Genomic DNA, 27,808 nt, shown 5'->3' with positions numbered 1-27,808 from the left:
TTCCTTCCTCATTGGCAAACTTTCTTCAGTCCCAAGAGCTGTGGAAAACAGAGCCTCAACACAAACAAAGCCAGATCTTCAGTCCAAACCACCTTTCCTTTCCTTTAGCTGACGATGCTAAGAAAAGAAACACTTTCTCTGAGGCAGATAGAAACATCACACAGTTGGTGCCCTGCCTCACAGTTTGGTTCAGGGACAAGATTAAGGAACCAGAGTCTTCATGTGGGATTGGTTTAAACTGGGTTATGAAACTAGGTCATCTTATCTTTAGAAACCTTGAATGAAAAGCCAGAAGGAGGCAGGGGTGTGTGTGTGCATGCGTGTTTGTGCGTGCGTGCTCGTTTTTGTGCGTGCGCGCTCGTGTTTGTGCGTGCGCGCTCGTGTGTGTGCATGTTCTCATTTCAGTCCTGTTTCCTGTGAGTCCTTGGAGACCTGGACCTTAATTTTGGGCGTCAGGCCCCTCTCTTCATCAGGTCCGAGTGTCATCACCCATAGCTCCACATCTTTCTCCACTCCCAGCCCCATTTCGAAAAACTGAAGTCAGATTAATCGATAAATGAGACTGTTTGTTGAGCAGAGCATAAGGAACTACTCATTGTAAATCAGTGAAGATCCCGGTCCTGGTCAGCCACGTAAATAAAGGGACAGATCGACCTTAATTTCAGGGACTCTCACCATTCCTTTATTTTCTGAGAATGGGGGAGTTTTTAAGTCAAATCACCCTGGCTGCCGAGGGAAATCATGGAATCCTGTAACTTCACAGACCTGTGAGAAGTGTCTGTGTCTAATCTTCTGCCTCTAGGCAAGTGATTATCTAAACAAATGCTGTCCAATAGAAATAGATATGAGCTGTAATGATAAATTTTCTAGTAGTCACACTTTAAAAAGTGAGAAGAAACAGGTAAGATTATTTTTAATTCCATATTTTGTTTAAGCAAATATATTCAAAATATTATTTCAACATGTAATCAACATAAAAATTATTAGGGAGGTGTTTTACATTCTTTTTTCACCCTAAATCTTCAAAATCTGCTGTGAATTGTTCAAAGAGAAGCACATCTCAATTAGTGCTAACCACATTTTAAGTCCTCAATAGCCATGTGCATATTGTACAGCACAATTCTAAAACATCCAACATGGTGTGTTATCAATTCTTGTCTTGAAGATTTTCAGGGGGAGGCAATCCACTCTTTTTCCTTTTTGATTTTGTAAGGACATTTACATAGGATACATATTTATAATTCTCATTGTTTCAAAACATTTTTATAAGCAAGCGTCTTCATTTTGTGGGGAGTATTTGCTTCTTGTGTGAGCATACTCTTTATCTGTATTAGTCAGTCTCAAACACTTACCTCACCTTTGTCTTTTTACCTATAGCCATTACTAGAATTTCGGTAGCACTTGAGCAAGAAAACGTGCCTATATCTAGAAATCTGTATTTATGTCTATTTAGGTGAATCTCCACTCTTAGATGGATAGATCTATCGATGTAAATCTATCAATGTAAATATATATATAGCTATACAGACTTGTCTCAGCACTCACAAGTACAGAAGAAGTGTTATCTTTGTTTAGAAATAGGAGAGTTATTTTTCTGTCTGGCACAGATGGATACTCTTTGAGTTGTATACTATTTGAGATGGTATTCCAAGAGGCATGTGTAGAGAAGAGAGAAAGATGTTTCCAGGTAGGGACAGTAGAATGAACAAAAACGTGGCACCAAAAATGGAAACGCGAGGTATGTTTAAAGAAGAGTGACAGGGAGCCCAGTGTGTTGGCATACGCCTATAATCCAGCTACTCAGGAGGCTGCGGTGGGAGGATTGCTTGAATCCAGCAGTTTGAGGCTGCAGTGAGCTGTGGTGATGCCACTGCACTCCAGCCTGGGCAACAGAGCAAGGCCCTGTCTCAAAAACAAACAAACAAAAACAAACAAAAAGAGTGACAAGGATAAAAGAGTGATTGATGCTGTTATTGGAGTCTAGTATGCCAGGTTGAATTTGGATTTTATTTTATAAATAGGGAAACATCTAAGCATTCTGAACAAGGGAGAGGCACAATCATGGCTCTCTTTTGGGGGAAACTAAATTTATACTAACGTTAAATAAATCAGAGAGGGTGTCAGAGTTCAGAGCAGAAGAAACTGACTCCGAAATTAGATGCACTGTCCAGTGTATAGTAAGTAATTGGGGGTATATTCAGATAATGAAAAGAAACCTAGACAAAAATAAAAGCAAAGGGAAGAGGCCTGCATTTGCTGGGGTAAATGAGGCTCTGCAGCAAATGAAAGACTCAAATATATAATGGCCTAATACAAGAGAGTGTCTCACCTATGTCATAGACCAAGACTATTCCAGGTGGTTGGCTGGGTAGTCAGGTTCTTTCTCACATAGCTGTTCAGTGACCCATGCTGAAGATTGCTCTGACATCTCACCAAGAGGATTCCAAAAGGCTGACTTCCCAACTGACCAGTAAGACAAAAGATCATGGAGGAATGCATGTGGGAGGATTTAATGGAACAAGTCTGGAATTTCTGCTCTGTTTCACTGTTCAGAATTTGGCCACACCTAATTGCAAGAGAGACTGGGGAAATAAAGTCTAACTGTGTGTCCAGGAAAAGGAGAAATAATTATTTTGGGGAATGTCTAGCAGTCTTGGCCACAAAGACCAAGGAGAGAAACATAGTTGATGCTAACATCTGTGGATTAGGAGGAAGAAGGGAAACTAGAGAGTAACAGCAACAATAATAAATATAATGAACATCTATTAACTTCTTGTTTTATGCAGAACATTGGGCTTTATGCATTTTTATGTTTAAACATCCTTGTAGTCCTGTAAGGGAGGTACAGTGATTTTTATGTGACTGATGAGTAAAATAGGGTTTAGGAAGGTGAGAAGGGCCCTAAGTCATACAGCTATTAGGCAACAAGTCTGACTCCAAAGCTCATGTTAATTAATATGGAGCTGGAGAAGGGTTCATGAGAATTGCAGGAAGAAAACAAAAATAGTTCATTTGTCTACTGCATTGTGCTAATGCCACCCAGTCTAGACAACTTTATGCAGGATTCGAGAGTCCCCGAGATTACCCTCTCTTCTGACATTAGTTGCAAGTTCGGGAACCCCCAAGACCACACAGCTTCAGTAAGTCACTAGAAACACTCATAGAACTCCCTGAAAGCTGTTAATACTCACATTTATGGTTTATTACAGTCCTTTCCAAGTAGAATCATGGTTCACTAGCTAACTTCTCCCAGCAACCATGTGCTATAATATACATGGCATAGTGCCAAGCAGGAAAGCTCATTCGAACCTTGATGTCCAGAGTTTTAAGTGGGGGCTGGTCCTGTAGACAGGGTTGACTGCCCATTTGGTTGACATTAGCCTCTAGCTCCTCTGGGGGTCAAGCTGATACCTTATGGCCCAAGGCTGCCAGACAAACAACACTTTTATCAGGCAGGACGTTCTGTGGGCTTAGAGATTGCTTTCTTGGAGCTGAAAGCTCATTGCTTTATCAGTAGGTTTTGACATTTTACCCACTGCTACATTTTAGACTTCACTTTCTAAAGTAGTTAGTGGGATTTTGCTGTGGTTTCCCTCATATTGGCCGCTGTTATTACGCATTTAGTTCCATCTTCTCAGGTAGATTTTTCTCCATTGATTAACACAGAATCTCAGTGCCTGGCACCAGTGTTAATAAAGAATTGTTGAATACATTAAAGAATAACAAAATGAAAAGGCATTATTCTGTATAAATGGTTATAACTTAGAGTTGGAGAAAAGTTCCCAGTAGTAGAATATCTTACTGGATATTCTGGATTGATTTCTTCAGGATACCTTGTGAAGAAGTGCCTTTCTACTTTTCTTAAAATGTTGTCATCATCTATCATTATCTGAAAACTTTTAGGGTCTGAACCCATAGCTATGCTTCTCTTTCCTCTGCTGTTGTCCCACAAGATTGACTGTGAGGTGAAGCCTATTTTCCCGTTGACTTCCTTGAAAAAAATTGAACTTGCAACAGGGAAAAATTACCAGTAGAGAAGAAAAAGTTTTGGTGAACAGGTGTCCACCGTTTGATGTAGAGGGCAATGATCCCGGTCAGTGTTGCTCTCCCTTTAGGAATGATTTTGAGGCACTGGGAAATGTGGATGGTGCACTCCTACCCCCGGGGTCTCCCTGTACGTTGTCCTGGAGCCCTTGACACCTATATCCCTAGTGACTTTCACCTTCTCTTGTCCCTTACTGCCTCACTTCTGCGGTCCAGGACTTGGACCCACCTTTCTTGGATCCTGAAACGCCGAGGTCACGTCACAATACAAATTTTGGTTGTTCTTACCCAAGAATTATTTGAGTCACTAGGCCCTGAAAGGAAAATGGGTTCTATCTGAATCTGAAGAAATACATTTATTTTAAAAGATGGGTGACACTTGGTATTTTTTCCCAGCAAATATCATTTAGAGTATATTCGTTTTTTTTTTTCTTTTGAGTCAGAATATTGATCCATTGCCCAGACTGGAGTGCAATGGCACAATCTCAGCTCACTGCAACCTCTGCCTCCTGGGTTTCAAGCAATTCTCATGCCTCAGGCTCCTGGGTAGCTGGGATTACAGGTGCCCGCCACCATGCCTGGCTAATTTTTGTAAGTTTAGTAGAGATGGGGTTTCACCATGCTGTCCAGGCTGGTCTCAAGCTCCTGGCCTCAAGTGATTTGCCTGCCTCAGCCTCCTGAAGTGCTGGGATTATAGGCATGAGCCACTGCTCCTGGCCATTTGGTATATATTTCTGCTTTGCTGTACTAAGCTTTGAGATTCAAAGGGCCATCGTGTGGACACTGCTGGAGTAGGTTATAATAAAAGTGCCTCATGTATAAGATGAGTTTCTATTACATGATTATTCTATAGAATTTCTTATTGAAGTCTTCTGCTCAGGCTGCTATAACAAAATGGCATAGACTTGTTAGCTTAAACAACAGACTTCATTTCCCACAGTTCTGGTGGCTGGGAAGTCCAAGGTCAAGGTGCTGGCAGATTCCAGTCCTGGGTAGAGTTCTCTTCCTCACTTGCAGACAGCCGCTTTCTTGCTGTGTGCTCACGTGGCCTTTCCTTGGAGTGTGCATGTGGAGAATCTCCCATGTGTATCTTCTATAAGGACACTAATCCCGTTATGAGGTCTCCACCCCCATGAACTCATTACTTCCCAAAGTCTCATCTCCACATTCTATCACATTGAGGGTGAGGGATTCAACATAGGAATTTTTTTTTTTTTTTTTTTTTTTGAGATGTAGTCTCACTCTGTCACCCAGGCTGGAGTGCAGTGGCATGATCTTGGCTCATTGCAGCCTCCACCTCACAGGTTCAAGCGATTCTCCTGCCTCAGCCCCCTGAATAGCTGGGCTTAACAGGTGCCCACCACCATGCCCAGCTAATTTTTGTATTTTTTTATTTGAGATGGGGTTTCACCATGTTGGCCAGGTTGGTCTCAAACTCCTGACTTCAAGTGATCTGCCCACCTCGGCCTCCCAAAGTGCTGGAATTACAGGTGTGAGCCACTGTGTCTGGTCAACATATGATTTTTGAGGGGACACAGTTCAGTCCATAGTATCCCCCATAAAAAATAATTGTATGCCCATGTACATCTGATGAATAAGATAAAAACAAGAGTAATTTTCCTGTAAGCCATGGAGACTTAGTCTTGTTTCTTTATGGTTAATCTAATACAATACTTTCCCTAACAGCTCAGAGCCCCTTTTAAGCAAATGAGCAAAATATACAATTAATATATAAATCTATAATTTCCAAGGTAGTGTCCCATAAGAAGGAATATGGAATTCTATTCATCATACTATTAAAAGAAAAACAGTTTGCTTCCCCCTTTCCCCAATACCACACTACACATTTCTGGAAAATAGGATTGTTGCTCATCAGGTCATACATTCTAGCAGCTCTGCACCCCGTCCAAAGTATATGAATATTTTTAGAAGCAATAACATTTAGTTTGAAAAATTGAGAAGTAATTGGGTGAAGACCTTACTGAATTAGTAAGATGTGAATTAGTGGAAACATATTATGCTTTGAGTACACAGGGACTTAGTTTTAAGAAGCCTCTGCCCTTAGAAATATAATTTACTTATTGCTGGTATAACTGTATTTTCAAACTGTCTTTACTTAAAATACTTTAATGCTACCGTCCTCCTTTTTAGCTAATTTGTTAAGCTTATTCACTAAGCAAAGTCAAATTTTAATATAATTTTAGTCTCAGTTGTCATGACATTTGCAGTGGTGGGCCTGGTGAATAAGGTTTGACATCAAACTGTTTAGAGGTGTTGTTTCCTCATTTGTTGAATATGTTTCAAAAATGACCACCTCCATGGATAAAGCAGCTATAAACCTAATGTTTATTTTAGTTATAGCTCAAAGTTTTTCCAAACACCTTTCTCCCTTTTTAGAATTTCGGTAGAATCAACTCTAGCAGTACTTTGAGTGGTCAAATGAGAAATGTTTAGACTCCTACGTTTCACTAACTTTCTTGTATCCCAAATCTAAATTTGAAATAGTCTTCCTTATCCCTGGAAAAAAAAATTGATGTCAGGTGGGTCTTTTCCTTGCAGGAGAATGCCGTGAATGGAGAACACCTGTGGCTGGAGACCAATGTCTCGGGAGACCTCTGTTACCTTGGAGAGGAGAACTGCCAAGTCAGATTTGCAGTGAGTGTGGGCTCTGTCTTGCTGGGGGAAGGCCTGTGGATCTGAATGAATAGAGGGGTCTCCTTGCCTACATTTCCAAGGGGAGGTTTGAACGAGCCTGTCCTTGTGAGATGGAAAACTTGCCGGATGTTTTCAAGGTTTGCAGAGAGTTTCTCAAGTTAACATGGCTTTCAGGTTATCACTTGTAATGGTTTTAGGCTTCAGTTATGCAGGCCAGGCCTTGGTGTCATGTGTTACTTTATAATGATGCCCAGGGTAGGTTTTTGTGTGTTGGTGGGGGGGCAGAGGGTAAATGTGTACGAGGTAGTGTCTGCTTATGGAGGGGTTGTTGGGGTGGGGCCAAGGCCTGTGTGTGGAGGAAGGGGCTCTGTCTGTAGGGAAGTGGCCACAGTGGGGGCTTTACTGGGGTGAAGGTGGAAAGAGAGGGAAACACCTGTGCTGGGAATGGGTGTAGGCTAACAAATAATCCAGACTAAGTTCTGGAGGATTCAATTCTAGAAATAATATAAACAATCAACAGTCAGGTCGGTTGGAGTTAACTTTTATTGTTTAAAATTTGCTTTGTGTCCCTATTTAGAACAATCTATTTAGAGGGTTAAAATTCTCTTTATGTTGTGAGGTAAGTGTGGTTGCCAGGTGGTGCATTGTGGAGATATCAAAACGATAGTGTTGAGAAATTGAACTTAAAGTTTGTGTGTAGTTTTAAATGATTGGTCCAAACAGAGAGTAATGGGAAGCTTAGGATAGTAAAGAAGAAAGAAAAGATGTATTCCTTCTTATTTGGGGAAATGAGCACCAGAATTTATAGAATGCTTTTTTTTTTTTTTTAAAAAATATTTGTTTATTATGTGAAAGAAATATTTGCAGCAAGATGTAGGGCCTTGAAATTGCAAATGAATATGTGTTTGTTAATAACTAACATGGAATAAATCGAGTTTCCATCAAAGCTTATAGAAGGATGTGTATAGCCCACCAACGATTTTAACCAGGCTGCCTAAAAGCCCAAAGTCCCAGAACCAAGACCTTTTTTGTTGCTTTAGCTGTTTTAACTCCTCGTTTATAAGTTTCATTTGGAGAGTTTTGAGAGTTCTGGGGAGAACAGGGCCTGTTTAAGTGAAGTTGGGAATCAATGTCAGGGAAAGACCCAGATGAACAGGCTCTGGATTGGAAGTGGGGAAACCTGGAGCTGAATCTCAATGTTACTGCTCAGTGTGTGACACTGAGAACTCGTGACCTTTGGGCCTTGGCTACCTTCTAAAACAGAGAGTAGGGTTAAATTTTTTTTATTAATTTATTTTTGTTTCTAGACCTGTAATTAATCATTTGCTTCTCTTCTAATTTTGTTGTAAATTGTATTGACTTAAATATCAGGATTTCAACTTTATGCGTATATATTTTTAATTAAAGTATAATTGCATGGAATTGGATTAAATTAACCAAACCCACGAGAAGCTCAGCTGTTTGGACTAAAATGCTGTAAATAATGAATTAACATTAGCGTCTTGGTTAATTGCGTAAACACTGGTCTTGGGATGTAAGATAATATAAAATGGAAAAAATGAAAGCCAGTATTACTTACGTGTATACTTTTGAACAATTTCTACTGATGGACTATGATTTTTTACAGAGTCATCCCTTATTTCCAAATTGCTCCCTTTAATCCCTTTCTGTTACTTTTTAGGGGATGGCTACCTCTCTTGACAAATATATGAACAAAGACACATATCCTCCTTAAACCTTCTATCAGTAAATAGCATTGCTATCCACTAAATGATTATTGCTTGTTCACTAATACCTTTAGGCCAGGAAAAGCAACAAAGAGAATAAAGGAAATTTTAGGTAGAAGTAGGAAGAAACAGAGTTGAGAACATTCCCAGTTTCCTTCTGAAGCTTCCTCATAATTTCGTACCAGGTACTTGGCCCTATTAACTCATATTACAAAACATCTGAAAGATGAAGAACTCTCCTCCAAAAAAAAGTTGATTAAATGGAGGAATAAATCAGTGAGGAAGCTGAAGACCTAACTGCTGTAAGTTTCCTGAAGCTCAGTTTCTTTACCTATAAAACACTGTTTTGAGGGTTTGGTGAGATGATACATAGAAAGGGCTTACTTAGCTCAGCAACTGACCTAATGAATTAAAGGCAAAAAACCAAAAAACCCAGGAAGGACAAGGACAGGAAATTTACAAAAGAACTACCAATTGCCAGTAGATATCTGAAGAATACAAAGGCATCCCAGTTGAAACAACTCAGGAGTCAACTTCATGTGCCTATTAAATTAGCAAAGATTTATAAAATGGTAATAGTTACTGCTGGTTGGTTTAGGCTGAAATGGGCAGGCTCATCATCAGCTGCCAGGAGTGTAAGTAGATACACTGTCCTTCACAAAATTGGCAGTGTGCACTGAAAGCACTGAAAATCCTCTCGGTCTCTCTCCCCACCTCGCACTGTGAGGCGCATGTCATCTCTGGGCATCCCAATTTGAGAGAGACATTAGCAAGCAGCAGAGGACCCAGAGTGGGGTGCACAAGTTGGTTTAGGGGATGGAAGATTGTTGTTAAAAAATGTTAGATTACATGGGCTACAACTGAGTATTAGGAGCGAAGGCAGAGAGATGTCTTCCAGTATATTAAGAGTTAATTTGAAGAAAAGAGAAGTGACTTGCTGTCTGTTGTTAGAAATGGAAAAGTCATAGAGGTAGAATCCACCGACTCTAACTTTATAACAATAAACAAACATTACCTGGGAAACCTAACAATGCACACTCCTGTTTCCCTCTTTGCTCCAAATGCTGATTCAGTATGCTTGGAGTTGGACTTGGGAGCCTCCGATTTTTTTTTTTTGGATGTAGTCTTGCTCAGCTGCCCAGGCTGGAGTGCAGTGGTGTGATCTCGGCTCACTGCAACCTCCGCCCCCCGGGTTCAAGAAATTCTCCTGCCTCGGCCTCCTGAGTAGCTGGGGTTACAGGTGCAAGCTGCCACACCCAGCTGATTTTTGTATTTTTAGTAGAGATGGGGTTTCACCAGGTTGACCAGGCTGGTCTCAAACTCCTGACCTCAGGGGATCCACTCGCCTCGGCCTCCCAAATTGCTGGGATTACAGGCGTGAGCTACCACACCTGGTTGGGAGTCTGTGATTTTAACAAGCACCTCAAATAATTCTGATGCAGATGGTCCGCAAACCTAACTTTGAGAAATACCGTGTGATAAGAAAGAACTTTGTCAGCCTGAGCTTCCCAGCAAGGGAACAAGGTGCCTGGAGAGACTGACTGGTGGGATGTGTATTTGTGGATAATGTGGGTGGCCATCTTTCAAGGATGCTGTAGTTGGGGACTCTCAGCTGCTTTGGGCAAGAGGTCAGACACAGAGATCTCCGGGTGAGTCCTTAGTTTAAATGCTCTGTTTGCAGTTTTCTTAGAACAACAGTCTTTTTTGGGAAAAAAGTATGCATAAGCAGATTGTGTATTTATATTCCAATTTCTTTTAATGAACCACCTTTGAAGAAAGCCTACCTGTTGGGGCTGGGACTAAATTACCATAACCAGGTACTACCTGCAGGCTCCTGAATAAAGTACAGGCAGAGTGCTCAGGGGAGGAGTGAATCCATCATCTACGATGTGCCTTTCACTCCTTCCCTATTTTAGCAAAGCAAATGTCACAAGTAGAAGTTAAGGAAGAAGTCAGTGTGGGTTGAAGCAGAAAGAGGCAGCTTCGTGGAAATGGGGTTCAAGCTCAGTTTTGAAAGATGGTTAAGATTTACATAAGTGAGTTTGAAGAAGGAGAACATTTCGGGCAGGGAAGAGGAACATGAGCAAACTCAGAGGTGGGGCAAGCTCTGTAAAAAGGAGGTGGCAATCATGAGCTGTGCATGAGCATGTGTCAGAGAAAAATGGAAATAAGAATGGAGTTAGGTTTTTTGAAACAAAACTTGGAGTGCATATTATAAATACTGGTGGGCTTAGGAGGTGTGACTATATAATACATTGTCTAAACCAAGACACTTTTGAAGGTGAAAGTGGCTGCTGTTAATAATGATGCCGTAGGCCGGGCGCGGTGGCTCACGCTTGTAATCCCAGCATTTTGGGAGGCCGAGGCGGGCGGATCACGAGGTCAGGAGATCGAGACCACGGTGAAACCCCCTCTCTACTAAAAATACAAAAAATTAGCCGGGCGTGGTGGCGGGCGCCTGTAGTCCCAGCTAATCAGGAGGCTGAGGCAGGAGAATGGCGTGAACCCGGGAGGCGGAGCTTGCAGTGAGCCGAGATTGCGCCACTGCACTCCAGCCTGGGCGACAGAGCGAGACTCCGTCTCAAAAAAAAAAATAATGATGCCGTAACATTAGGGATAAACCAGAACTGCATCACCCTAGCTTGTGGGACATTAGGGCATCTATGTAAAACTAAAACTGTCCTGCAAAGCTGGGACCTCCTGCTGCCATGTGGATTGGTATTTGGGGACTGATATTGGAGGGTACTGAAAGCAAGGCAGTGACTTCCAAAACCCTAGAACAGCTGTAGGAGAGTTTGTTCCCAAACTTCGGGGGGGCTAAACCTAAACCACGTGACCTTTCCTGTTCTACAGTTCTCTGGTGGCAACATTTAATACTGTAGAATACCTGTGAGCAGATAGAGCAGATACGTAATAGAATTAAATTTGTTCCCAAATTGGCAACAGTTCCCAAATTAGCAACTGTTTCTTTTTCTGATCTAGATAAAATAAAAGGATGCAAAAGTAATGAAATTGAAGCAGAAAGATCACTGTTTCCCAACCTGATTATGGGCACGGGAAACCTGAAATAAAATTCCAGCCAGAATCACTGTCGTTTGGTGACATTTATTTTTATGTACATTTATTCATTTATTGATTCCTTTATTCTGTCGGTATTTGTGAGCTGGGTTGAGTACCCAGTGTCTCACCGTTCAGCGGGCACAGCCAGATAGAAACTGTTCTCATGCTCTGGGGCTAGGCTATACAAACATGTTGAGCCAAATATTTGTACCAAAAGGAGCTCATTCCTCCAGTAGTAATCCCTGGAGTCCATACCAGTGTGCACCTACTCAGACTTGAAAGAAACCTGCCTACATTGATATGCAAATTGTACACCCACCATGGTCACACAGACCTGAATAGGCACAGATGGGTAGCATGGGTGGTCAGAAGGAAACAGACTTTGTGTGGACTGACCTGGGTTTGAAAACCTGCTGTTCCATTTATGTACTGAGTAAAGTTGGGACATATCACTTTGCCTCTTTTTGCCTCAGTTTCCTGATTTTAAGTATTGCTACTGAGATAGACCACAGTGATTCTTGTTTCTGGATGAGCATTATACTCAATTATGCCATTTTACCTTTTAATCTTACCTTTAAAGTGTTGGTTCCCATTCTGGATGTACCACATCAGGATCTCTAGGGAGTGGGACTCAGTCTGATGTCAAAAACAAACAACCAGATCTACAGATGATTCTGTTCACTGTCAGGGTAGAGAGACAGTGATCCACTTCAGAAACAGAGTGTCAGGACCAAAAACCGTTGCCTGGTTCTCACACCTGGTGTGTAGTGGCTGTGATGGGCTAAATAGTGTACTCCAAAAGATATGTTGAAGTCCTGATGCCTCGGGACTTCAGTACCTCAGAATGTAACTTGATTTGGACATAGGGTTGTTGCAGATGTAATTAATTAGGATGAGTTCATACTGGAGTAGAGTGGGCCCTAATCCAGCATGACATGTGCCCTTATAAGAGAGGACACATGCTGGGTGCGGTGGCTCACGCCTGTAATCCCAGCACTTTGGGAGGCCAAGGCAGGTGGATCACCTGAGGTTGGGAGTTCAAGACCAGCCTGACCAACATGGAAAAACCCCATCTCTACTAAAAATACAAAATTAGCCAGGGTAGTGACGCATGCCTGTAATCCCGGAGGCATTACAGGAGGCTGAGGCAGGAGAATCGCTTGAACCCAGGAGGCGGAGGTTGCGGTGAGCCGAGATTGCGCCATTGCACTCCAGCCTGGGCAAAAAGAGCAAAACTCCATCTCAAAAAAAAAAAAAAAAAAAAAGACACACAGAGATATACACACAGAGAAGAAGGCCATGTGGTGATGGGTGCGGGAATTAGATTGATGCAGCTGCAAGCCGAGGCCCTCTGAGGATTGTGGCTCTCCTCAGAAGCTAAGAGACAGGCGTGAAATTCATTCTCCCTCCAAGCCTTCAAAAGGGTGTTCAACCTTGTCGAAATCTTGATTTGGGACTTCTAGCCTCTAGGAGTGTGAGAGAATTCCTTTCTGTTGTTTTAAGCTGCCCAGTTTGGGTTCCCCACAGAATACCCATTGCCATTGAGTGGGATCTTAGTATTCAGTGGAAAAGTATTTGAGAAATGCTCATACAATGTTTGCAGTTTTCCTAGGACTCATCCTCATCATCTCTGATCTGTTACAACAACCTTTTGGGATGGCCATATTGGGCCATTCACTTCTACCTAAAGATAAAGAAGAGTCAGAGAGGCTTACTCACTATCCAGAGCTTTATGACTTCTTTGCTTTCTTAGGGCAGTGCTAGGAACCTAATATAGTAGCCATTCTATAAGTTGAGTTACCTTATCTGGCCATGCAGATATCACAGTTATATAGGCTCACGGACACGTATGCACACAGGTGCGTCTACAGCAGTCTTGAGTGTTTAGGTTGAGTGGTATGTGGTTGAGGTATAAGTGAGCAGACAGGCAGGTTGGTGTCAGAAGCTGGGAGCCGCAGGGAACAGAGTAGGTAGATGGTGAGGTGAGTGAGCGTGTAGGTTGTGTTAGAAGAAAAATGGAACTGTCAGACTTCAGGATGCTGTTACCAGATATATCTTCTCTATTTTTAAATGTGCTCATGCCACCCTCTTTTCATGGACCAGCTAATAGGTACTGCTTTGCTTTTGTTATTGTTTTGTTCTTTTATTTTGCTTTAGTCTTTTCCTTGTAGATAATGTTTGGTGAAAATGGCTTAACCCCACCTGTGACACCCGGCCTTAATTCTAAGGTTTCATCTAACGTTGCTTGCAATTTTTCAAATACAGTTTTATTGAGAAAGTGAATGAATTGCATTAGAGAGGCTGTGTGATATGAGAGTTGGAGGATTGGAGGCCAAGAGCTTCACAGATCCAGAGACAAAAAGATCTAGATAAAAATGCAAGTTCCGCTCTGCCTTTGTGAGCCTCAGTTTCCTCTGTAAAATAGTGGTGATTAAATCTACCTCTCAGAATCAGTAGAGGGATAAAATCAGTTAACAAATGTTTGTATTCATTTTCCTCCTCTTCTGTACCTACTGTGGTTCAATGTCATGGAGTTGAACAAGCTAATTAGCAGATTTGGTTGGACTCTGGCTTAACAAGGCCTTACATTTGGGATGATTCTGTCTATCCCAACACTAAGACTCTTACGCCTTCACCTGTCATTTTGCTGCTGTGTGTAGCATCCATATTCTTACCAAGTCATGACTGGGAACAACTGAGTGGGACAAATCAAAGTAACCCATTCTGTGATCTCATCTCACAAGCTGTGTCTTCTTATTGGTGAATCAGAAGCTCATCGTTGTCTGTAATGGGGTATCACAATATTTGCTCACAGGAATGCTGGTCATGTCCTTAGATTCTTGGAAGAAACTTTCAAGAAGAGTACAAGGGTCATAGCTCTCTGCCCTATTTGAAGGAAACTTTCAGCTTTCTGCTGTTCAAAAATGAAAATGACTTTGAGCCCAGTTACACCTTGTCTGTTTCATCTCAGGAAGAATGAGCACCAGGCAGCAGCTGGTGAAAATGCTGGTTCCCATGCATCTGTGTGTGTGGGTGAGAGATGAGAGAATCAGAGCCCGACATGCATTACTGGGGACTTTCTGGCCATCTGTGTATTTGGGTCTAGCTGGTGTGTACCACGGAGCACCAGCGTTGGACTTAGAATGCACCAAGATCTGCCTGCATGTTGCTCCTGCTCTGTCAGCCTCAAATGCCAGCAGACTCATGATCTGCACCCCAGATGGCAGTTTGGCTGAGCTGGGTGCAGGCTGTCAGAGGGAACCACGTGTGTGGCAATAAAGCCCAGGAGGCAAAGCCAGCTCTCTGAGTTGTTTGGGTGCCAGCCATTCTCTGCCAGGGGCCTTTTTCACCGTTAGGATATTGAGGATCTAATGAATCAAGATGACTCATAGAAAGTGTAGCCATCAACAAAAATAAGAAAAGAATTTTCACGGACACACTCTCTGCTGCTGAGTTCCTAGTCAGTGGATACGAGAGAGGGAGAGAGTGGGGTGCTCTCAGCGGTGGAAGTAATGTCACCCTTCAGGTGTCTGGCCTGATAGCTCAGCATTTCCATGAGATCGTTCACGTGCACACTTGGAACAGTGTCTGGCACGTGGTAGACCCTCAGGACATGTTAGCCATTGTTACTATGACAACTGTCATGAGGATTGTTATAATTTGGTAGCAAGTGCTGTCTGTATATTAAAGGAGAATCTAGTGCTGATACTGCTCACTTCATGTAATAGGGATAGTGATAGTATATGTAGGCTATGAAGCCAAGGGATCTTTCGGATTCTGTCACTTCTAGGTGACCCTGGATCAATAGTACCATTGTCTATTTGCACAGCCCATTTTCTTTTTACCCAAAATTTTGTTCTGGAGAACACTAAGCTCAAATGAAGACAATATACGGCCTTATACATTAAAAGGAGCCCATGATCATAAATTTCGAAAACACTGAATGACTTTAATGTACAAATAGGTCCTGTGAAGCTCAACGAAGCATATAAGGTATGCAGGATTTCCTACTTTTTTTGAGTGGATGGGAGGATTGTGGAACCCATAATTTCCCCACGGAACACCCATTGCCATTTTGTAGGATCTTAGGAGTCAGTGAAAAAGTATTTGAGAAATGCTCACACAATGCTTTGCAGTTTTCTGAGGACTCATACTCATCTCTGATCCATAACAACAACCTTTTGAAGTGGTCATATTGGGTTGTTCACTTCTACCTAAAGATAAAGGAAAAAAAGAGTCACAGAGGCTTACTCACTCTCCAGAGCTTTATGGCTTTTTTCTATCTTTGTGCAGTTCTTTTGCCTTTATACTAAACTTTCATTAAGCCAAAATACATGTGTCTTATTTTATTCTTAGAGTTTGAGCCTCTGAGAATAATTGTCATCTCTTCTGTCATGACAATTTTAGATTGAGGCTGCATTTGCGTGTTTGTGTAAGGGTGTGTGTTTCTGTGAAGCAGTTCTGTTGTTATTGGGTATTGTATGGTCCTGTTACCTAGTAATAAAGATAATTTGCGTCTGATTTACCATAAGGCTTACATGTTACCTAGGCAATGCCCAGGTGTACAGAAATGGTTTCTCTTCTTGCAGTGTTTTCCAGGGGCGGGGACCCACTGCACTAGGGTTTAACCAGTATTCCTGTTGCTCAGAGGCACTCAATCTTGATGGAAGCATTATTTGCATTATGAGTTACTCCAAAACCACCACTGGCCCCCAAAGTTGGTATTGTCTCTGTTTGTTAGGAGCTTGTTGTTGTTGTTCCTTGCCACATTGACGAGGTGGATACATATTCAGAAGGTGATGCTTTAAAAACACGAGGAAATGGAAAATCCTGCATTGATGCCTTCATTTAAGGAGGTGCAGGTGATGTGTTGATGAAGCGTGTGAACTTTGGAATCAGATGACCTGGCTTTGAATCCTGATTTCCAGGCTTTGAGTTGTGTGACGCTGGTCCTTGTTTTAACCTCTTTAAGTTTAAGTTTTACATCTGGAAAATGGGATAATACTGCTTCTTGTGGTTGTTGTGAAAATTAAATGAGTTAATGCATATATAACAGCAAGCTGGCAAATTATAGGCACTCAATAAATATTGTCCACTATAATCATTCCTCCTTGAACGAAAGTGGTTCCAAGAAACAGAGCCAAAAGAGACAGCCCAGAGTACTAGGTTTGAAGTGTCTTAGATTCACCTGCTACCTCTGTTTCCTCAAGGAAAGTTGAGGACTGAGCTTGTGAGGTGGAACAACTAGCCCAGCTGGCAGGCAGCCTTTCCCGCCCCTCTGCTCCTTCCCCATTCTGTCAGCCTTTTATAGCACACACCACTTACTAGCTATCATACTTTTAAAAATCGTTCGCTTATTTATCTGCGTCCAACACTAGAGCATAAGCTCCATTTAGCTGAGGAACTCTGCCCTTGTTGTCCTCTGCTGTATTCCCCACACTGAGGATAAGTGACTGCACTGAATAGTTACCCTGTGTTACTTAACATTGAATGAATGAATGAGTTCAATGAGGTGCTCTTTGAGAGAGAGACACATACACACACAGACACCTGTCACCAGATCAACCCTGCCATTTAAGTATTGTTATATTTATAATCCAGGACGTCTGAATTCCTGCCTCATTTTTAAGGCTCTTTAGAGGGAGATTTAACACATGCAGGTAGGTGACTTGTGTAAGGTTTTATGCCCTGTTTAGCCAGTGCTATGCCTTTTGCAGTGCATTTTATTTCATTCTCATGGAGAACAGAGACTGCTTTTTGCCATCTTGGCACGGGGGTCATGTGTGGTTGTCATTAGTCAGTTCCCCTAGGGATCTCATGAGAACAGATCATATGAAGCAATCACATTAAATATCATATTTCTTGTCTATCCTCATCAGTCTTGGTCCCCAGTCTACCACTAGCAAAGAAAAGGGGAAAACAGTAGGCTGTAACACATAGAGATGGCTTTGGGTTAGAAAGACTTTGCTTCCACTCTTAGCTAGTCTTTCTTGGGCAAGTTGCCCAGTCTCATAGGGTCTCAGTTCCCTTAGTTGTAAAGTGGGTAAGCCGTACCTACTTGGCATGGCAGAAGTGAGCTGTGTTTACGGTGTGGGTAATGTGTATATCACACAGCTAGCCTCCTGGCAAATCTCTGTGGGTATGATGTAGTCATTAAAAAAATGATATGGGCGGGTGTGTATGTGTCAGTGAAAACATTACCAACTGGAGGTACAGTGTTGAGTAAACAATGACTGAGATGTCTGTGGGTCTTCCTGGACTAGATTGGCTGGAAGACTGCCTTAATTATGTCACCAAATAGCTTGGAATGTGAAAAATGGCAGTGAAAGGATAACTAACTCACCACAGCTTGATATCGCTTCTGAACTACAAATACAGTATTCCATATCAAAGCAAATATCTCTAAATGTTTGGTTAGAAATATTAAGCTGTGAACTTTAAGAAGATAATTCTATTTCCACAAAGTAAACTGATAATGGAAACACGTCAGGATTCATAATACAAGTAAGATGGTGTTTATGGTACTATCACACCAGCAAGGACTAAAAAAGGCAAAGTGTTTGGGATTTCCTGGTTTATACTAAGGCTCAGATCTCTGCTGTCCCCGTGATATGCTACCTCAGAACTAGAGAAAGCCACCAAGACGTAGAAACACCATTTTCTATTAACTTGTTTTGTTATGACTTGTGTAATATGTCTAGCCCATCTTCACTCAAGTCTGTCTGCTTGAAATTTGTGGATGCACATGGGTGTGTATGTGTGTAGGGCTCTAATGGTATGAATTTCTACTTACTAGTGTCTGTGTACCTGTAATTATATTTATATCCATATTTGCATGCATATCAACCCTTCAATTACTTTACTATAAGACACGTCGCAACTTTGACCTGCTGGCACAAATAATCACCTTGAAGAGCGTGTAAAAATATGACAAGGAACAGCCACAAAACCACCTGTAAAGAGCCAAAACCAGGAAGATTGCATCTGATGAGTTGAAACTAGTGACCGGCCATGGTTGCATACTGACTTCCAAGCTGAGAAGCATGGAAAAACAAATGGGGAAAAAGAAATAAGAGAAAAGAGAAGCAGGCAAATTTTAAAGAAGCAGAAACAAGAAACGAGGGCAGCAAAGTACAGAGAACTTCAGTAATAAGCATGATGACATATGAAGTGTCCTTGGGTAAAATGAGAGCCAGGGTGGGAATAGAATTATGGATTTTTAAGGATTTCTTCAAGTTCATTAGGCTGGAACCCTTTTTAATGTATCATGACTATGAGGGAGGAGGCAGAAGGAATACCTGAGCCGCACGGTAATCTAGATGGAGGGGCACACTGAATATCATTCCCCATGACTCTCCGCCTGGCATCTCTGAGGCCATCAGTTTGTTAGTATCATTTCTTTAGACTTGTGCAAACCCATTCAAACTTATTAGGCCCTTCGCCATGCTTGTTATAAAGACTGGCTGCAATATTCATTTTATATCTCAATAACTGTGCCTGAATTGTAAGAAGATTTCCAAAAGATGGTGGCAGTATGCGATAGTCACCCAAATGAATTCCAAGGTGTAGACTTCTCCTAAGATTCACGTCATAGCTTTCTGTTTTTTAGTTTGTTTGTATGTTTGTTTTAGAGACAGAATTCTGCCGTGTCACCCAGGTTGGAATGCAGTGATGTGATCCTGGCTCACTGCAGCCTCAAACTCCTGGGCTCAAGTGATCCTACTGCCTCAGCCTCCTGAGTATCAGGGACCACAGGCTTGCTGTAGCTTTCTGTTGAAGCCTATCAGAGAAACTTTGTGCCTATCACTTTCTTCTCATTAAAAAGAAGTATTAAATCCACTAACATAAGTCACATTTAACCATTTAAGAGTGTGATTTGGTACAAATTTTAGTATAAGGGTAAACTGTTGAAATACAGACATGTACCTTTTCCCTCCCTTAAAAAGAATCCTGTACTGTTCTGACTGTAGTTTTTACCAAACTTAATCCAGTGCTCAAAACATGATGGATGTATCATTCTTTATAACCAGTCATCAACTTTAGCTTTGAATTAACGCAATCCTAGCAATTTGGTTCTTACCAAATTGTTTCTCTTGTGAGCCCTGATTGGCCGCTTCTCAGGAAGAGGAAAGGTTTTTGGGTGTCTTTCTAGTTCTTATATTCAGCTCACGAAGTCTTTTTTTCCCCCTTGGCTTTCTGCTGTAAGATTTTGGTTTTCTTTCTCTACAGATGAAAAATATAAACTACACTGGCTCTCTGGGAAACAGACAACTTTTTATGTCAGTTTCAAACAAAAACACACAGGCACTGCTCTTCTTTCTCCCTGTAGGTCTCTCGGGAGGTCGTGGAATTGACCCTGCCTAGGTGGGGTTCAGCCTAGTATCTAGAACCTACCTGCACATCTGAGGTTACTCAGGGGAGGTGCTAGGAGCATCAACATAAACACTTCATATGCAGAATGCCTCTGATAATGTGTTTCTCAGAACAGAACAAAACACGCTGTTCGAAGAGCATCAAGTGAGTTTTCCTGCTGTACTTGAGAGGCAATTCCAACCATAACACAGCATGAGACTGTCAGGTGTGCTGTCAGCCCAGCATACACATGAACAGCAGAGCTGACCAAGGGGTAGGACTGAAGCCCTCCTGAGCTGCTGATGATTCTACTGAAAGACTTAAGGACAAAGTATGAGGAATTCACGCTGACCTTAGCGGAGGCCGGTGTGGGGCTGGGAAAAGGGCTGTGTGCTCTCAGTCACTCTTGCGGCTTCCTTTTTGTTCCATTCTTGTCACTCCAGTTCAGGCCCCCATCGCCTTATCTAGGAAATTATCACTGTGACCTTTGAATTTCTTATTCTCTTTCAGGAAAAAAAGCCAGTGTCTTAACCACGACCTGCAACACAGCGTGATTTGGCCTGCTGTTATCATCTGACCTCATCTCTACTCCCCCACACTGGCCCCTGGCCACTCCTTAGCATCTGACATCCTCATGCCTCTGAGCTTTGCACTGGCTGTGCCCTTTGCCTAGAATGTTTTTCCCTCAGATATCCACGTGGTAAACTCTCTCACTTCCTTTGGGTGTTTGTCAAAATGTTCAGTGAAACCTTCCCCGGCTCACCTGTCTACAACTTCAATCATCTCCTGCTCTTGATGTTTCTTATCTCCCTTTCTCTCTTTGATTTTCTTTTTAGTACTTATTTCTATCAATATTTTATATACTAATCTCTCTTGTTTGTTGTCTGTCTCTCACAGGAGAATATAAGTTCTATGAGATCAAAACAATTTTTCAGGGCTGGGCACGGTGGCTCATGCCTGTAATCCCTGGTTCTGTGTGTTTTCTCTCCACTCCTGCAACTGTTCCCAAATAAATATTCCAAGGTTTAACCAACTTGTAGACACAGGTGGCATCACATGAGCCACACTAATACAGATGCAACTGTTTTTTAACTCTATGCAGTCTACGTAAGACCTCAGTCTTCTGCAAAATAGCCCTTCCGTCAGATAGTCCTGTGAGTCCCCAGAAGATATCTGATGTGTGCTCACAAAAATATTATAGTTGTTCAGCTATAATTGTCATGCAGCCTCTATGCTTTCTTTTTCTTTTTCCTTTTTTTTTTTTTTTTTTTTTTGAGACAGAGTCTTGCTCTGTCACCCAGCCTGGAGTGCAGTGGCACAGTCTCAGTTCACTGCAACCTCCACCTCCTAGGTTCAAGTGATTCTCATGCCTCAGCCTCCTGGGTAGCTGGGATTACAGGCGCCCGCCACCATGCCCAGCTAATTTTTTGTATTTTTAGTAGAGACAGGCTTTTGACACGTTGGCCAGGCTGGAGTTGAACTCCCGGCCTCATGTTCTGGGCCTCGGCCTCCCAAAGTTCTGGGATTGCAGGCGTGAGTCACCGCACCCAGCCGCACTATTTTTTCCCTATTGTGGGCAGAGAGCTTCCGTTCCTCAAACAGTCTGAGGGCGCCTCATTACTGTTGCTTTTGGGATTGCTTATTGCAAGAATGTCTATGTCCCGGTGGGGGTTTTGTCTCCTAATGTTTCCGAAGCCACCAATTCTCCAGACTGGGGCTGGTTGAGGGGTTAAGTGGGGAGAGAGTCCTACCTCAGAAGCCCTTTCTCCTTTCTTCCCTCCCGTTTTCCTTTCAGAATAACTGTGTTAGGCGGTGTTCTTGGTTCTCGGTGCTGGAGTATAGCAGCATGGAAACACACAGAGAAATCTCTACCTCTCTGTAACTCTGTAATTTTGAAACCCATGGCTTCTGGGGAATAGTTCTGTTTCCCCTTCTCTTGCAGCTCCTCATGAGACAGCTCCTCTGGCTTCTTAACACAGCCAGTGTACCTACTTCCCAGGTTTGAGGGCATCCTACTCTACCTGCCAGCAACCCCCAGACACACTGTTCAAACCTCCACACTCAACCACCAGCTTTGAGCCCAGTGACTTCTGTACATAGACACCCAGGAGCCCGGAATTGTCCCGCAGTGGACATGCCAAAGCAGGTCTCCATGCCTTTTCAGAGGCATGGGTGCCTACTACATAAAGAGACTTCAGATCTTTTTCCTGCTTGAATGCCTTTGATTTTTTTGAATATCCATATTTTAAGCCCAAATTTAAGACTTTGCTTTCTCTGCTAGACCCTTTTGACTGGCTCGGCCTCAGATTTTGCCCTCCTCTAGATGATAGCTTTTCTTGTCTGGGCTGTTGTTGAGCGTGTAGCCATGTGTGGCTCTCTCCTGTGAATGGCCTCTTCTACCAAGTCCCTCTTGTCTCCTGAAGTAGCTTGCCAGCTCTTGCAAGGACAGAAGCTTCCTCCTGTTTATATCCTGTATAGCACTCTCATAGTCTTATACACATAGTGATGGTTAAAATAATTGGTGGACTAAATTTCCATAAATATATTCTGGAAAAGTCAGCAGTAACAGATTGTTTCAGCCATATGGAATCTTCTCTTATGTAGGATACCTCAAACCATCATGATTCCAGATCCCTGGCATCTACAGATTCAGGAGTATTGGTGTATATCTGAGCATTGCATGAGTATTTTGGTGTATCCTTTGTAAGAGTCTTCAACCCAACTTCTAGTTGTTCCTACTGCTTTTCTTTCAGATATTCTGAGATATTTTTGGCATCATCCCTTATCAACGGTGTTGGTTGTTGGGGGCTATCGCAGAAGGTTTCAGCCCTTACCAAATCCTTGTCTGTCCACAGATCACGTTGCACAAACACATGGGATCTTTACAAATGAACGCCTGCCCTCCAACGTGGGCCAGCACTACTCAGGGTCTGGGCTGGGACCTTTTAACATGGAGTGAGGTCTCTCTGCAATTGAACCTCTGAGGAGAGGTCTGAGTTTCCACTCGGGTCACAGACTCCTCCGGACATGTGGCATCTTTGCTTTTTGGTCTGGAATCATGAGATCCTATTGTCATAGACAAAATGAGTGATATACTGAGGATAAAAGGAGTGTGCTGGGCCAGGCACGGTGGCTCACGCCTGTAATCCCAGCACTTTGGCAGGCCGAGGGGGGTGAATCACGAGGTCAGGAGATCCAGACCATCCTGGCTAATGTAGTGAAACCCCGTCTCTACTAAGCATACAAAAAAATTAGCCAGGCATGGTGGCGGGCGCCTGTAGTCCCAGCTACTTGGGAGGCTGAGGCAGGAGAATGGCATGAACCCAGGAGGCAGAGCTTGCAGTGAGCCAAGATCCCGCCACTGCACTCCAGCCCGGGCTACAAAGCGAGACTCCGTCTCAAAAAAAAAAAAGGAGTGTGCTGGAACTTCAGCTAGCCACCCTCCTGGCTTGTCCAAAATGTTCTATATTCTTTTGAAGAAAAAGAGAAGCCTGCATTAGTGACAGTGGAGGTCAGGCTTTGGCCCTGAAATCATATTAATGGAACTTTCAGATAATGTCATTCTTCATTTTTCCTAATGCCAATTTATAGATTGCATCCCAGACTCCCCAGAGAAGTAGAACTTGCCAAGTATGCTTGTCATTTCTTCTAATTAGGTTTTTAAATAAATCAAAGAACTCTTGTTTTCATTTACCTTGGATTATACAGCAACAATGTTCTTGTGTATGTTGCCAGAGAGACACTGCCTTCTGAAAGGACACCAGATTCCTGACATTCTAAGAGCTTAGGAAGGTTCCTCCCCTCTACTTTCCTAAGCATTCCATTAGCCCCACCATTGAAGAGGAGGAAAGGACAGTGCGGCCAGGGCTGCATGGCCCCTCCTGCCTACCCATCTCCAAAATGCTGCTGTGGACTGGGCTTTGTGGTCTAAAAGGGAAGGAGAAAGGGGAGGAGGAGAGCACTCTCCTGGCCTCTCTTGCAGCCCCTTTGCCTGATTTTCAGCCTTCCCTCTGTTTCTAGTCCTCAGGGTGAATCTTCCCATCTAGGAGGCTAAGGGGTAGAGAAACCATGAGGGAGAAAGCTGGGAGGCAGCTGGGGGTAGGCCTGGCCCAGCAACCTCCTCTGTCCTTCTTCCTGGCTTCTCACCATGTGACCCTCCTCTGGCCCTTTCCCCAGCATGCCCCATCTGCCCCCTTATGCACTCACAGTATTGTTGGTTTCTGCCTGGAGCCCCTTTCCTGGCTGTCATCCCTTTGCTCACTGTGGCCTCATAGCTGGTGATTCTTTGCATTAGGCCTGGGAATTCTGGAGTGAGGTGCCATGAGCTCAGACTTTGCCCTAGTGTTCTTGGTCCTGCAGCAGCCTCTGGCCTCTGAGCTCTTCTGAGATGGGGAGACTAAGAGCGGGTTGCCATGCTGGCTCTTTTCCTACTGCCTTCCCCGTGTCCCATCTCTGGTGATTCTACCTGTCGAGGTGGGCAAGCTCAGTGGGGGCTCTTAGGACCGCAGCAGAAGCTATGTAGTCAGCAGGCAGTGCAGTTGGCCCCATTGCAGGAAGAAATAAGGCTTGCCGTGTCCCTTCTTTAGAAGAGGACAGCCAGGCTTGTTGTACCTGCTTCCTGGGTGTCAAATTTCTGACAATTGGGAATGACAGATATTTAATTTTACTTACCTTGGGCAGCATAAAGGCCCCAATCCTTTTATAAATCAGAGGCCTGTGAAAGTAGGTAACCCCAGGCCCTGAAGGACCCACCCTCTCCTCCTTTCCTCCCCTCTCCTCTCCCTTCTCTCCTACCCTTTCCCGTCTTTTCCCCTTCCCTCTTTTTCATCTTTATTTTTCATCATCATCTTTCCCTTCCTTCCTTTCTTCTTTTTCTCTATCAAACTCTCTCAACTCCCACCAGATATTCATTGTTACTTAGCAGAAATCACATACCTTGCTCAAAGGAAGAAAAAAAATAGCTTTCTTGGTACATATAGATCAGGGACTTAGGCAAGGGAGGTAGTTGGGTGGGATAGGATTCAATATTAATCTCTTTATTAGGGACAATTGTATACTCTCTACCACTGCCTGCCACTGATCCCTCTGTCCTCCTCAATCCCCATTCCCTGCTCCAGTGGTCTAAAGCTGTGACAGTTTTTCTCCCTTGCCTGCTATGAGCGGAAGATTGGTGGAGAGCTGTCACTACTTTGAATGCCAGCAGTGCCTGCAGCATGGGAAATATGTAGGATGTGTTTTCTCTTATAACCACTGTATGGCTTCTGGTGAGATCATGCCCACTATCCTAAAACCTAGCATCTTTATTATTGTGTTGTTATTTAAGTAAATGTTGGTCATGTTTTTATTAGAACAGTGTAATATAATGGAATGCGATCTATACCGTATTCCATATTGTCTTAGTTTAAACAGATATGTTCCCCCCTCTGTCCACCCCATACCATACTCCTACAAATAAGTTTCTTTTGAATACCAACACCAGCAAAATCAGGAAACCCTTAGTCAGGGTGCTTAGGTGCTGTTTGATATTTAAGGCAGTAAGCTGAATTGGCCTTTAAATTCATTGATGAGGCCGGGCGCGGTGGCTCACGCCTGTAATCCCAGCACTTTGGGAGGCCGAGGCGGGCGGATCACGAGGTCAGGAGATCGAGACCATCCTGGCTAACAAGGTGAAACCCCATCTCTACTAAAAATACAAAAATTAGCCGGGCGAGGTGGCAGGCGCCTGTAGTCCCAGCTACGCGGGAGGCTGAGGCAGGAGAATGGCGTGAACCCCGGGGGGCGGAGCCTGCAGTGAGCCGAGATCGCGCCACTGCACTCCAGCCTGGGTGAAAGAGCGAGACTCCGTCTAAAAAAAAAAAAAAAAATAAAAAATAAATTCATTGATGAGAGCAAATTATTGTTTTTTAAATAATTTTAATTTTTAAACATGTTTCATGTTCTAGGCAATATTTGTTTAAATTATGTTTTTGTGCTAGGTTCTATAACAACTATGTCCCAACGTGAGGAATAAGAGCTAACCTACTGAATGCTTCTTTTTTGAGATGGAGTCTCACTCTGTCGCCCAGGCTGGAGTGCAGTGGCACGATCTCGGCTCACTGCAAGCTCTGCCTCCCGGGTTCACGCCGTTCTCCTGCCTCAGCCTCCCGAGTAGCTGGGACTACAGGTGCCCGCCACCATGCCTGGCTAATTTTTTTGTATTTTTAGTACAGACGGGTTTTCACTGTGTTAGCCAGGATGGTCTCGATCTCCTGACCTTGTGATCCACCCGCCTCGGCCTGCCAAAGTGCTGGGATTACAGGCGTGAGCCACTGCTCCTGGCCCCTACTGAATGCTTTTAAGTGACTTTTCTTGGTTTAATTTATCAGCTTTCATAGAGAAGTAAGCATTGGCTCATGTAAGTTATTTGGAAAAAAGTGAATATTTATAGTATTTAGAATGTCCAGATTCCTGCATCTTACCTTTGTATATAGCTGGGAACTTAAAAATGAAAAATTGCAACCTAACTAAGCACAAAATTCTATGTGTTTTGGGCAATTTCTGTCCGGAAGCTTATTATCCAGCTACTTCAAATAACTTTAACCAGTTGAAACGTAGTCATACGCCGTGAAGTCAGTGATTAAAATTTCAGATTTGCTTAAACAGTTTTCCTCAATTAAGGAACTAAAAATCTATTTACTTTTCTACTATGGCAAAAGACCTTGGACCTTTATTCAGAACTTATTTACTTAATTTTACATATGATTGTAAACTGTAATTATCTGATTTCTCAAATTAAAAGCTGTTGAGAAGCTGCCATTTAGGAAATTGAGAGCAACAAAAGACAGCAACGCTGACTCAAAAGGAGCTCTGCCCAAACAGAAGGATAGGAAAGAGAAAAATGACTGTTCTTTGTAGTACAGTGCATCATGTTGTAGTCTTTATGAAGAAAAATTTAGAATATGGTTTATATATTCTGCCTCAAAAGGCACATAAGTTCGTAATACATTTTAAGAGGATCTTTTAAAAATCAATATAGTTCAGTTAAAATCAGTTTCATAACTTACAGCACTCGACTCCATATATTATCATCTGCAGAACGTTGCACTTCAGTTTTTCCATATGAATGATGTTAGTGTATTTACATGACGTTCCAGAAGGCTGAGAGATAGCGTATCTTAACACACCGGTTCTCAAATTCTTCTAGCCCAGATCCCTTGTGCAAAAGATGTTTTGACTCAGAATCTGATTTGTAAAACAAAGAAAGGAGGAGGCATTCCATTTCATTGAATGCATGAGGCTTCCTGAGTTTTCTCCGTGTCTTCCTTCCATCCTCAGTGACTTTCATAGCAGACTAAGAAATCCCTGGAACTCCATAGAACTTAATGCAGACCGTAGTGTCAAGCACGAAGCTAGACTAGGACAGGAGTTATTGGCAAGGAGGGAGGCTTTTCAGGCATCCTTAAATCACAGCCTGTAAGTGGTTGCCTACCTGTGGTAATATTGCTTTGCTTATCCACAATGTAATTTACTAGGAGTTTCATGGGAAATGAATAGATTAAAATCAACTCCAGTTTCCTTTGTGTCACTATAACTCTGATTAGCAATGTGACTCAAATGCCCCATGCATTTTCCACAGGTGCTGCCAAAGCAGTGATTCGCACCAGGATATCCATAGGAAACAGAAGGGAAACCATGATTTGCTTATGGGTGCTCTACCCTGTAGAGCAAAATAGAATTTTTTGATTGTTCTTTTGATTGCTACTGCTGTGCTACTACGATTACGACTTCATGTTTTCTTGTTGTTCCTCCCCCTCCTTCTTTTTCTCTTCTTCTTCTTTTCTTTTTTAGTAGTAGAACAAGACACTGTTCAGTAGTGTAGCTAGATGCTTTGGTTTCTTTTATCATTGTTATGTGCAAAAGCAATTGTAAACGTGTTTCATGTGCTACAGCATGTTCTTCCCTCAGGAAGAGGAAATCCAAGAGTGATAAAA

The 27,808-nt window shown here is 42.7% G+C and overlaps 1 protein-coding gene and 1 long non-coding RNA gene across 6 annotated transcripts in view; one reads left to right on the top strand and one right to left on the bottom strand.

Annotated features, from left to right (window-relative positions):
• The window catches only part of DGKI (diacylglycerol kinase iota), a 503,130-nt gene that overhangs the window by 164,326 nt on the left and 310,996 nt on the right, over positions 1-27,808 (top strand). For all 4 annotated transcript variants that reach the window (XM_063642297.1, XM_055284147.2, XM_055284146.2 and 1 more), the window contains exon 3: positions 6,604-6,699. In XM_063642297.1, the coding sequence (XP_063498367.1) occupies positions 6,604-6,699 (96 nt within the window). The remainder of the gene's footprint in view (positions 1-6,603; positions 6,700-27,808) is intronic.
• Positions 15,456-23,779, bottom strand: LOC134736960 (uncharacterized). Of its 2 annotated transcripts, XR_010121464.1 has the most exons (4): positions 23,533-23,779; positions 20,191-20,376; positions 19,567-19,709; positions 15,456-15,700 (listed from the first exon to the last, which is right to left on the bottom strand). It is a non-coding gene; the product is annotated as an uncharacterized lncRNA (long non-coding RNA). The 2 variants fall into 2 exon arrangements; XR_010121463.1 differs by lacking the exon at positions 23,533-23,779 and having other exon boundaries at positions 20,191-21,045.

The sequence above is a fragment of the Symphalangus syndactylus genome, chromosome 6 (genome assembly GCF_028878055.3).
Source record: "Symphalangus syndactylus isolate Jambi chromosome 6, NHGRI_mSymSyn1-v2.1_pri, whole genome shotgun sequence".
Classification (NCBI taxonomy): domain Eukaryota; kingdom Metazoa; phylum Chordata; class Mammalia; order Primates; family Hylobatidae; genus Symphalangus; species Symphalangus syndactylus.
The sequence above is the reverse complement of the archived record's forward strand: the minus strand, read 5'-3'. Positions and strand labels throughout refer to the sequence as shown.